We start from the raw sequence: 12779 nt of genomic DNA, 5'->3' as shown, positions 1-12779 counted from the left end.
CAGAGGTCAACAGTGTCCTCTCCAGGGAGTTTCACTGCGTGGGTGGATCTGTACGTTTGGGCTTTATAGATATCTGTCATTTTAATTCCTTCTCATTTGTGATAACGGAGTAAACATTAGGGTAATGATTGTTTTCACTGACAATACATATTATATTGCTAATATATAATATCTTAATTTTGAGCAACTATTAAGACCAGTTAATTCTGTTTATCAAATAGTGACCTAATCGTTTCATCTTGGAGATAACTTTGGTTACATGTGTGTGTTTAGTTTAGACAGTGTGAGGCTTTGTGGTTGGAGTAACTTGCATGGAGGACTCGTTTTGATTCACAACCGGATGACTGGTCTCATACAGAAATGCTGACATCACATTCAGGTAGTAGAAAAAGTTATTGTGATGCTTGAAACCAATCTTTCTATAGAATTAAAATACATATATATATCATTTGATCTAACAATAAGCCTACAATCAAAACTTTTGTTAGCAGACAGCTCTCTTTAACTTTACATGTAGGCACAAAGGAAATGTCAAACCACCAAATAAACCAAATCCTGACTCAACATTCACCGCCGTCCCCACATCTTTAAGCCGTTGATAGGGAAGAAGAAAGAAGAGCGTCATGTGAAAGCTGTTGTGGATACGGGGCGGTTAGCCTGGCAAAACAAGCTCTGCCATCACTGATGTGCTGCTTTAAAGCACGGTTTCTGCGAGCTCTACCAGCGATTCTCATTTGGGAGCATGTGTTTGAAGTACGAGAGGGGGGGGGCTGACTGAAGCAAGAGACGCCTCGCTCTGCCATACCCAGCCATGACTCGCTGCCTCTGAGTTTAAGGGCCGGGCTGAGGTTAAGAGGGCCGGGTTGGAAGAAAGAGGAGGGGAGGAGGAGGAGGAGTGTTTGACAGAGAGGAGGGTGGGATGACCATCTGGTTGGGCTCCTCCGTGTACACGCACATGCACACACACACCTCGCTCACTCTCTGACTTTATACAGTCTTAGCTTTGATATGGGCTGTTACTGTGCTGACAGCTCCGGTAGAGAAGCCTGGCTGCTGCTGTCCTGGATTTAGAGTTTAGAGGAGCTTACATAGATATGGAGTGCAGAACAATTTAGGACTGGATATAGTGGCGACAAGATCCGTTTTCTCTATTCACGTCAGGAGAGTTGGCCTACACTGAGGTAAGACCTGCAGGAAAATGAATGAGATGTAAACCGGTTCCTCTGAGAGCTTTGCTTTGGTTGTAGTGAGGCTGAAAGAAAATGGAAAAGTTGCACCGTAACTCCTTGATTAAATGTATTTGAATGAATGTGTGGATGGCTTGATTGCAAATGCATGTTTCGCCTGTAAAACATGTAGCACATCCCAAATACAGGCAATTTCTGGTCTTTGTGGAAGTTGTCTCTTATATACGAATCAGACTTGATTTTAGGTCTCATGCACGAGTTAGTGCATTTGAAGTCTGCTGCTGTGTGTTGAATCTTAGTCCATGCTGGCCAGCACAGTAGTGTATATCTCTGTGGGGATGTCACTCCCATCCATTTGGTCTTGAAAAAACACTCCCCGGCCACAAACAGAGGCCTCCATAAGCTGACCAAACTCCAACTCCTTATAGCACCTTTGCACTGCGTAACTTATCCTCCCGTCGAGCTCTTTTTTCAGTAGCATTTTGACCTTGACTTTTTCTAATCTGACTGGTATCAAATTTTGAGTCGCTTTTCCGGGTTTTGATTTGATGATGCTGTGTAGTTTTATTCATTTTTGAATCATAAATACTACTCAATTACAAGTTCAGCTTTTTAAAATGTGATTTATTTATTTATTTTATAGGCACGAGGCTTCTAGTTTAGCACAGGGGTGTCATTTTTCTAATGAACTTCATCTGGCCCAGAGGTTGGTTTTTTTGCTTCTTTTTTTTGACACTACATTAACGGCCAAAGGCTGACAGGCAGTGATTTTTAAATATTTGCGTGTGTGCAGGGAGATAAATAATATGCTGCATATTTTTCAATCTTGTTGGACATGAAAAATAAACTGAGTTTGTCTGACTTCAAGCTTAAGTATGCAGGGACAGTGAACAGAAATTCTTGTTTTTCTCTCCCAACTACAGCCTATCCTGCATTACCCAGCTAGCAGAAGCCAAGTTAAACAAGTAGGGCCAGCCTAAACTGACAGAGAACACTGTGTTGGGTTGTGTGCCTGTCCATCATCCACTTCCTAAAGAAATAGACAGTAATTCAGACCAGAAGTTGCTTATTTTTCCTGTGCACTCTCTCAAGGGCTGTTAATCCAAAGCTCCAGTGTCTGGATTTTTTTTGGAGGGGGGGGGGGGGGGGGGGGACTATGGTTTAAGTGTTGTCGAACACTATTTAAAAATGTCACTGTTGATTGTATTTATTGGTCAGTCGCTGCATGGGGTCCTTCAAGAGTTCTGTATTCAACAAAGCGATAAATAATGCATTGCACTGTAGTTAGGCGCACCACTGCTGTCGGGCATTACAGTCAGACAGGACGTTCTTCAGGGTGAACTCAAATAAGTGGTTGTTTTGTTCTTTAATGAAACACGTCTGAACCCACACAGTCACCGAGGTCCTGTTATGCAGCATTTGTGGGAATGTAAGCTCCATTGTCCGCTTTCCGTAGAACACGGGGCTCTTCCCTCCTTCAGTAAGTCGTGGGATGTTCTCAAATCAGCAATCACTGAAAACATTTCAAAGCAAGCGCGTCTGTTAAAGATTTCCCTCTTTCTCCTGGCATGACTTAACTTCCCTCTCCTTTGTGGAAAAAGGACATTAACATTTTCATACATGTCAGTCACCCCATTTTATCCTCAGTCTAATAGCACCCCCACTACCTTCTGTGGGTAGATCAGTCAGATATGCAGACCTGCAGCTCCCAAAGCCATGTTAACAAGCACCTTTACAAAGGAGTGAGGGGCTGTTAAACATTCGGGACTGCAGGGGTCTGGCTAGTGTGGGAGGAGGGCAGGGCAGGGGCTTGGGGGGTGGGGTGGAGGGTGAAAAGGGAAGGGGGGCAGAGGGTTAAAACTAATCTCACAAACCATAGATCCCTTGTTAGAGGAAAAAACTATAAAAGCCAGCCTGAGTGATGAGTCAGTCAGTATGAGCACGGTGAAGTTAGCTGGCTCAGTGCTTCTGTCATTCAAAATGTTAAGGAATTGTTTCGGGTAAAGCCAGAGGAAATGAACTGCATGACAGATAAAGGAAAAATTAGCATGCAACCAGCTGTAGATGTATGAGAAACTTTTTTTTTTGCTTAACACAGAGCTGCGTGAACGCCGTATTGCTTTCGAGAGCCTGGCTAAAGTTCAAGCCTGACATTCCTGTGAGTCAGGTTTGGCTGTGTGAGACATCCTTGCAGATACCCAGCCAACATGTGAAAGCAAGAATTCCAGCAAATGTAGCACATGAGTGATTTTGTGCCTGATTAAAATGTGTGGCTCTGAAGTGAGCCTCTTGCCTCCTGACTGAACCTGCCTATAGTTAGCTATCTCCCACGTGAAACCCAAGCTGTTCTCAAACAAGGGCACATTTTTGTAGGTTATTTTGGTCTCATTTGCAAGTCAATAGATATGAATAGAACAACAGAGTGCCTTATTCCATCCCTAGCTCTCTCATCTGAAGACAGGTTATCTGGGTTCGAGGGCTTCGACTGTCATATGTGACAAGATAAAACGTGGCATCTTCAGGAAAAAAAATACTTGCAAAGGGATAAACAGACTCTTGATGGATAAAACCTTCAGTGACTTGACAAAGGCACCATTGTTTAGGGCATCAGAGGCATTTTAACGGGATATGTTATAAGCCAATCCGCCTGACCTGACACTTTATGGTACAAGGCAGCCTAAATTAACCCTCCCAAAAGCCCAGGAATCCTTTAACACCATTATCATCACACCTAACACTGATAGTCTATGACTGGATAAGCTTAAGGGGGGGGGCTTGTCAGTCATTAGTAGTAGCGATGCCACAGTGGCTGACTTGTCTTTGAGAAAGATGAGCTGATATGAACAGCCAGTAGCTGCCTGAACCTGCATGTCTCGTGGATCTGTTAATCATCAGAGAAAGGTCTGACATGCTAATATATCAGTCTTCACTAACAGAGTGAATCGACACGAGCACCTGATTTTGACAAGGTATTGATAGTTATTTCTGTATTCTATGTATTTGTGTGTAGAGTAGCCTGTGTCTGCATATTCCTTACAGAGGTTAAGCAACATAAAATTATATAAAAAGCTTGAAGTACCTGCTGGAATGACCTGGGTCTACTTTTTTACAACAGAGAGCAACGTTTTTCAAAGAGGTTCTGATCATCTTTTGTACTATGACGAAACATTTCTGTCGTGATGGGAGTGGTCTCTTCTGCGATGACAGTGCTTCCAGCCTCAGGACGGATCATTGAGTGGTTTGATGGACTATAAAAATGATATGGCTTTTGAGGTCAGCCAGCACCTATGGGAAATTTGAATTGTTAGACGGTGCTCTTTTACATCATCATCAAAACAAACAAAATATCTTGGAAAGACTGCTTTTCCATCCATCCGTTAGAGTTCCAAAGTCTCCCAGAATCAGTCTCAAACCTGTTGTGGTGGCACTGGTGGTCGATCTATTTATCATTTGAGCAGAAAGCAGATTTTAAGGCCCCTATGCTGTCATCTCTATGTTCAAAGGCTTGCCCTCGAGTGTATTTGGTTTTCTCAGCTGTCTCTCTGTGGCTCTCTGTACCTTTGCTGTCCATAGGGGTTCAAGGCTTGGGTAGGGGGGAAGTGGTGCAAGGGCCAGGCTGCTGGATGCTGGCTGGGCTCCCATTTGATCTCAGTTAGAGCTCTTGGCTAGTGAGAAATTACCACAACTGCACACGCATTCATTATGACTGTGTTTTCGTGGTCCTAAATGCTTACAGGAGTCCAGGAAATAAAGTTATGGGATGACTGGAGAGGGATGAATAAAGATCAGGGCAGATGGGGTTGCCTAATGATTATTCCAAAACCTGGTTTGCTTGGAATTTGCATGTCAAATAATCACTTTAAAGTTACTCTGGACATCACTCCCTCCCTCCTTCTGTCCGGGTATATTCTGAACATTAAAGACAAATTAATAAATAAATTAAGTGATTTTATTTATTCGCTATTTCTTTAATTTTATCCAGCTTTGCACAGATTTAGTTTGTTTCTGCCTCATCACAACAGTCACGTCTGCAAAAGTTTGGATTTTCCGTAAGACATTAGTAACTGCAGACAACACATATATAGAGGTCAGTACAGTTCGAGTCTTTTATCTCCCTGCTCTGTTTGTTGCCTCAGGTTATAGTGTCAGTATCAGTTAGTCCTATCCATCCATGTCAGCCTCTATTCATCTGCATTCATCCAGCTGCTTCACCTGTCTGGCACTGCGCTCACTGTCCATCTAAAAGATGAAAGAACGATCAGGCGCTCACTGTTTGTTTTCCAACCTGCTGCAATCCAAAGAAAAAGAAGAGATGAAGGAAGAGAGCAGGCTTGTGGACGCTTCCCATATGGTGGCCTCGTCTTAAAGCCAGGCTTGTGTTTATACAGACCTCGGGCTCAACTGATCAAGCTAGGATCAAATCCCATGTGTTGAACTCCACCCCCCTCCCTTGGGGCATAGCATCATCAGCTTCTCAGTAAAGTAAAATGATGACTCATACAGACATAAACCTAACAAATTATTTTAAACCTGCAGAAGATTAATAAGAAATGGTCACAGTTATAAGCAACTTCAAATAGTTTATAATTCTGAATAGTTTGTTATTGTCACTATAATGAGATAGAACATCACCTCATGAAGCTTTGGGAATTTCCTAACAATCTCTGCACCCCCAAAAACCACATGAGGAAGGCACGTGTTTAACTGCTACCATAATAGCAGTGAAAGGATGGAGTTGTCTTTATGAGTGCCTTTATGTAGTAGACTCATCACTAAAAGTAAACCAAAAAAGCTTGCTTAAATACCATTATGGGTTTTTGAGGGGTGCTGTGAGCCTCATGAAAGAGGTGGCAATGGTGTGACTCAGCAAGCGGTTAACAATCAGCGGAACAGCACTGACATGAGAGAGCTGGATTAAGATGTGAGGACGTAGGAACTGATGTCATGGCTTGATGACAAACATTTCTATTTTTTTTTCCTTTATATTTCTATCCTCTTCCCCCTTCTGTCCTCTCTCAAATCCCGGTACTTCCCATCTTGCTATCCTTTCATCTCACCTGTCTAGTAAAAAGAGAGCCCGATGAGCCTGGTGAGTGCAGCGGGGCTGGTGGCTGGCTTCCAGGGTGGGGCACGCAAGCGAGATTTCATGATGGAGCAGAAAATCAGTAAACTGACATCTGGCTTCCAGCGGAGCTCAACCTCTGATGACGACTCAGGCTGTGCACTGGAGGAGTATGCGTGGGTGCCACCTGGCCTGAGACCTGAACAGGTAAGCACAATGTGGCTTACAAATGCACCAGTTCAAGACGCTCTGAGCTAAGATTAATCAAGCCTGCTCCGTTTGGATACCGGGACACTGTTCTCTATAACTGTGGTATCAATTTCATTGGTTCGCAAATCATTTCCTCCCTAAATCAACACCACGAATAATGGTGTATCCTCCAGACAGCGAATAAAAACAGCCCTGACCTGATTTTAACTCCCTTATAGCCCATTTGCCTGGCCCAGATAAACGCTATTCACTGTGTGTTATACTGAATAACACACCAAGTCTCTGGAAAATGGCACCTATGGGAAGGACAACATATTTCATTAAGCTTCCTTGTTCTCACTGCTTGTGGCAGATTTCTCAGACTCTATAAGGTTGCCACTAAAAGGCAGCATGAGTATACCGCAGAGTTAGAAGCAGGACTTAGTGGGTCGAGCTAGGAATCAGAGTCTTCGCCTCCACAACCACAGGCAGAGCTGTTAGCCGTGTCCGTTGAGCAGTCGGTGAGATATGGCACTTTCCCAGATCCTCAGAATTTTTAAACTCTGCTCTCACCACTGCTTGGTGTTCTTTTCTCTCTCTCACTCAGTCTGTAGCCGTCCCATTGCCCTTGATCAACAACACACATGGAAGCAATGAGTGGGTGATGGGCAAGAAGGGAAGCGAATGCAGCAAAAGCCTTAACATGCAGGGTCTCTTGTTTTAGGAACCACATAGATCAACTGTAATGCCTTTACTGCTGCCAATTCCCTAAATGGGCTATGTATTACAGGTCACTACTACAGGGTTGAAACACCTAGAGCTTGGGTGCTTGCTAGCTGTTCCTCGGGCCTAGTGAGCTGGATAAGGGGTCGTAGCAGCATCGTGATGTGCATAATTTATGATGGTAGAGGTGGTTGTTGGGGTCTGAGGGTGATTGCCAGGGTAAATTGCTGTGCTGTTACCCCTCCTCTAGACAGTCAAAGCTGCTGGAAGTCCCCTAACACACAGGACTACGGCATCCCATCTCTTTATCTAGCTAACTGTGATGGGCCCTCCCTCATAAAGTTTAGTCTTTAGCAGTCGGCCCCAAGGGTCAGGGTGCTACAATTACAGCCTGCTTTGTCCTGTCCGTGTAGAGACAACCATATCACTGAAAAATATAACCCTTAAACTGATTTGACCTGTTGACCTGTCTTGGCTTGTTCAGCACAGATTTATGTAGACGATGATTCCTGCGTTTTTCATCGTCAAAGAGGATCACTGCTGTGTGTTGCACTTTTGAATTAAAGCTGATTTGGGGATTAAGGAAAAGTCTTTGATTCCACAAAGTCATTCTTCCATACATTCTACATAGCGCTATCCCAGAATGTGTCTCATCACAAATTAATGTGCTTGTTCTCTAGTTTCTTGGAAAAGAATTTGTGTTAATATTGGCATATTGAATCCGAGGCAATAATGATAATATATGGCTGCAATAAGACGGGTGAAAATTTGGGTTTAAAATTACTTTTGGGGCGGACCAAAACCAACTCTCTGCTCCTGCAAATAATAATTCTGAGCCATTGCTCAGTTGTTATATTAGTTGGAATGCATTTAGTTGTCCAACCCTAACCCTTTTTATTCAACCAAAAACATCATGTGTTTAACCTAATATTTCCCCCAGGTCCAGCTATATTTTTCGTGTCTGCCTGAGGACAAGATCCCATATGTCAACAGCCCAGGAGAGAAGTTCAGAATCAAGCAGCTCCTCTACCAACTCCCACCACATGATAATGAGGTGAGAATTTTTGGTGCCTGTGTGTGCAAATGCGTGTCTCGTAAAAATTCAGCCCTCACATTTGCACCAAAATTGCAGCAAAAACAAAAAAACAATTGTGTTTGAGTAGCTGCATTTGATGCTGCTCACTCATCCTGCAGTGCTCAAGCCTCACCATCTCCATTGCTATCCCACTAATGTGCGCCCATAGCGTCTCCATTGACATCACACTGGGGGATTTTTGTTCCGCAAGCTTGTAGACGTCCAGAGTGGGTACAATGTTACTTTTGACTTGATAATTTTATGATGTTTGCCGTGAGCCCCCACCAGCAGGATTCCTGCCATAGCAGTGGTTTTTATGAGGACCGCTCAGCGAGAGAGAGAGTGAGAGGGAGGCTGGTTGAAAGAGGCTTTATGTGATGCCACCACTGCAGTGGCACCACAGTTCGCCTCGGCTGTCTGTCTTCCTTTGTTGCCCACTGTCTTGATTACACTCTAAACACAGGCCTTGTTTGTGTAAACGTCTGCTTTCCCCCTTGTTAAGGACTGTTGTAAAAAAAAAAAAACTAAAAAAAAAAAACAGGTTCTCAATCGGGGACTGTGGGTGGAGATATGTTGGGTGGTGTAGGAAGGGAAAGCTGGGGTCAAGAGTTCCTTTTGTTCAAACTGCTCTGATAAGCACTTCGCCCTCAATCCAAAAAGGTCACTTATATATACTATTCTCAGTAGCAGATTTTCAGGAAGCATTAATCATCCCAATTCTTATATCTATATCTATATATAGATATAAAAACCTGTGGTTGTGAAACTAGCCATCATATTCCTAACCAATTCCCTTCTTTCCCAGGTGCGTTATTGCCAGTCCCTGAGTGAGGAGGAGAAGAAGGAGCTGCACATGTTCAGTGTTCAGAGGAAGAAGGAAGCATTGGGGAGGGGCACAGTAAAACTGCTGCCTCGCAATTTTCTGAACAGCATTTGTGATCATGTACGTTGCATGCAGCCCATGTATTGTTTATAACACGATGATGACTGAGAAATAGACAGTAGTCTAGAGTTTTTGTGGAACTAAAAATAATTATCCATGAATGGTATTAAACAAGGGTTTGCTACGTTTCCTATTTGCATCTCATTTTTGGCTATTTAGCTAATCTAGATCAGAAAGAAAGCTGGAAACGAGAGAAATGCTGTCATGGACTAAAAAGTGTTTGCTGTCTGGGCTGGAAAGGCTCAGTATAAAGTTCTTTTTTTTAAACAATAACCAGTGAGCAGCCAAGTGGGTGCCCATAAACTGATGAATCTCTGAGACTGCTGTTTTTCCTTTTCTTTCTCCTTTTAAATGACCTCTACCACCCACTCCTGTTCTTGTCAGTCAGAAGGACAGACATAAAATATGTTCTGCTAATCTGAGAACAACCTAGTGGGATTCCAGGTGCTGATGGAAGGCATGTTTTTTTGTAGCCAGACTCAGACTTTGTGTGAAGCTAAATCCATGCCCATGTAGGACTCAAACATTATTACAAAAGTATGACAATTGTTCAGTCTTAATGTGACTTGTGTTGTTTTTAAAAGTTGATAATTAGCGCTTTCAATTACAGTGCGGCGAAAACATCAACGGTGGAGAAATGGCCGTGTTTGCTTCAAGGGCGAGCGCTGGGCTGTGCTGGCACCCATCCTGCTTTGTCTGCTCCACATGTAGGGAACTCCTCGTGGATTTGATCTACTTCTACCATGATGGAAAGATCCACTGCGGGAGGCACCATGCTGAGCTGCTGAAACCACGATGCTCAGCCTGTGATGAGGTAGTACTAAGGAGAAAAAAACAGTGTTGCAAAGATAGATATTGCATCTGAAGCTTCTAAAGGTTGATGACCATTTTGTCTCAACTAATGCACATCTTTGTCCACAGATTATCTTTGCTGATGAGTGTACTGAGGCGGAGGGGCGCCACTGGCACATGAAACACTTCTCCTGTTTTGAATGTGAGACAATTCTCGGAGGTCAGCGTTATATCATGAAGGACGGCAGACCGTACTGTTGTGGCTGCTTTGAGTCTCTCTATGCAGAGTACTGTGAGGCTTGTGGAGAACACATTGGTAAGACAGTGATCTTCTGGAGTTAAAATACTATTTCAAGCAACAGAGAAATGTTAACTTGCTCTCCCCCTTTAACAGGTGTTGATCATGCTCAGATGACCTATGATGGGCTCCACTGGCATGCCACTGAGAGCTGCTTTAGCTGTGCCCACTGTAAGACCTCGCTACTGGGTAGTCCTTTTCTGCCATACCAGGGTCGTATTTACTGCTCCAAAGCCTGCAGTCTCGGGGAAGATGTGCATGCTTCCGATTCCTCTGACTCTGCCTTCCAGTCGGCGCGCTCACGTGAATCCCGCCGGAGTGTGCGCATCGGCAAAAGCAGTCGTTCAGCTGACCAGTGCCGGCAGTCACTCCTGTTCTCACCCTCTGTTAACTATAAGTTCCCTGGCTTGAGTGGGAATGCTGATGACACCCTGACCAACAAGCTTGCCCATATGAACTTATCAGATGAACACTTCTGGAGAGGCCGCGGTGATGAGAATGAGGCACCTGACGACCAGGAGGAAGAGTGGGCTGAGCACGAAGACTACATGACTCAGCTATTGTTAAAGTTTGGGGAACAAGGGGTTTTCCAGCAAGCCAGCGACTCTAGACCTACAGATTTCTGGATTGCAGAAAAGGACACCAAGTCAAAGCAGGTATCCTCAAAAGCTGGGAGTAATGGTGGGGGAGGAAGGGGAAGCCTTGCCAGCAAGAAGTACCAAGCTGACATGTACTGGGCACAATCACAGGATGGGCTAGGAGATTCTGCCTATGGTAGCCATCCAGGTCCAGCAAGCAGCAGAAAAATCCAGGAGTTGGAGCTGGATCATGGGGCTGGAGGAGGTTTTCAGGGAGAGGAGCCACAATGGTACACCGACTCTTTGGAGTGTATCACCGATGAATTTAAGAAGACAGACCAGAATGTCCGAGACTCTATGGACTCACTTGCTCTTTCCAATATTACTGGTGAGTAGATGGAACTCTAAAAATCAGATATGGAAAATAACATGATTTTATGCTATGTCAGTAGTTGGATTTTGATGTATTTTAGTGCAGAAATGTAATAAATTTTCTTTTCCTTTCTAGGAACCTCAGTAGATGGTGATAATAAAGAAAGGTCTATGGTATATTCCCTGCAAGGTTTCCATGAACTGGAAACAGAAGACTGTGAGAAAACCAGTAATATGGGAACGCTCAACTCTTCTATGTTACACAGAAGTGCAAATTCCCTAAAAAGTCTTGCATCTGAGCAGGAGGAGGTGGAGAATGTTCTAGCAGAAGCACCCCAGGAGGACAGACCCAAACCTCATGTCCCTGCCCTCAGAAGGACACGTTCACAGTCTAGGCCGCAGCAAGTCAAATTCTCGGATGATGTTGTGGACAATGGTTATTATGGTGACATTCAAGTGCGGCAGCCACCTATGAGTGAACGGACTCGGAGGAGAGTGTACCACTTTGAAGAACAAGGCCAGGACCTTCACTCTGGTCGCCAACAGCACCACCATAGGAGGCGTCGCAGCCGCAAATCCCGGTCTGACAATGCTTTAAACCTTTTGCCTAAGGAAAGGCCCCAGATGTGCAACAAAGCGGACCGCAGAGGGAATGCCCTCGGTTCCAAGGGGCACCAACCATTCCACGGTCACCCCCATTCTGCTGCCATGTCCGACTACAGGTTACAGGGCCAAGCAATGGGAAGGTTCTTGGGTCTATATGATGATGATGATGACTGGTGTTCTACATGCTCATCTTCCTCCTCTGATTCTGAGGAGGAAGGTTTTTTCCTGGGTCAGCCCATCCCTCAGCCCAGGCCGCACAGACACTATTACACTGATGACTTGCCAAGCTCTGTAGCAGGCATGTCCTCTGCTCCTTATGGCCAATGGACTAAATCCAAAAAGAAAAAAGGCCACAAAGGGAAAAACTGTATAATTTCATAGGCTTTACTCTGCTGAGCATTGGGCAACGATTTGCCACTCACCGATGCCCCTTTGTTCATCATTTAAAATATAAACAGTTTGCTTGCTATTAAATGCTTCACAGCACTCAATTTACCAAGGTGGTTGTGTAAGACACAAGTCCATATTTGGATTATTATAGGTGTGTACACTTGTATAGCATTACAAACTGATGGTAAAGTATAATACATATTTATAAAATATAATCTAAACTGTGTTTATTTAACAGTGCAGATATATTGTATATATTGTAGAAATTTTTTAAAGTAATATTTTTCTACCTTTGTCATTCTTTATACCAAATGGCATTAAAATTAAACAATTGGCTGTTGGTACAGAGTCATTTTTAAATATGGGTGTCAGAAATTTAAAGACAAACTGACATGACCCAGGCTCTGCAGATGTTTTTTCCAGGTTTGTGCAGCACCAACATAAAAGCACTGTGTATTAATAATTAGCCTGTTGGAACAATCTATTTATGTGTCACTGTACTGTAAGAAAATCATTGCAATCTGTATAAATGTATAAACTGGAATATAAGGCTAAAATAGGTAT

At 43.7% G+C, this 12779-nt stretch overlaps 1 protein-coding gene across 1 annotated transcript; it reads left to right on the top strand.

Moving 5' to 3' along the window:
- The first annotated feature begins 6267 nt into the window (after positions 1-6267).
- Positions 6268-12212, top strand: prickle1a (prickle homolog 1a). Its single transcript, XM_085357614.1, has 7 exons — positions 6268-6456; positions 8102-8215; positions 9042-9179; positions 9790-9993; positions 10101-10287; positions 10366-11235; positions 11356-12212. The coding sequence occupies exons 1-7, from the start codon at positions 6268-6270 to the stop codon at positions 12204-12206; spliced, it is 2553 nt and encodes an 850-aa protein (XP_085213740.1). The 3' UTR covers positions 12207-12212.
- The last annotated feature ends 567 nt before the right edge of the window (positions 12213-12779 follow it).

The sequence above is a fragment of the Diplotaxodon limnothrissa genome, linkage group LG7 (assembly GCF_057381915.1).
Source record: "Diplotaxodon limnothrissa isolate DT_005_m linkage group LG7, D_limnothrissa_male_GT1.1, whole genome shotgun sequence".
NCBI lineage: Eukaryota > Metazoa > Chordata > Actinopteri > Cichliformes > Cichlidae > Diplotaxodon > Diplotaxodon limnothrissa.
Note: the sequence above shows the minus strand (reverse complement) of the source record. Positions and strands in the feature narration are given on the sequence as shown.

Excerpts from the sequence above, each read along its gene's own strand:
- prickle1a (XM_085357614.1), top strand. The coding sequence starts at position 6,268 with ATGAGCCTGGTGAGTGCAGCGGGGCTGGTGGCTGGCTTCCAGGGTGGG. Across the intron at positions 8,216-9,041 it reads TCCCACCACATGATAATGAG|GTGCGTTATTGCCAGTCCCT; the intron begins GTGAGAATTTTT and ends CTTCTTTCCCAG. Across the intron at positions 10,288-10,365 it reads GGCTTGTGGAGAACACATTG|GTGTTGATCATGCTCAGATG; the intron begins GTAAGACAGTGA and ends CCCCTTTAACAG.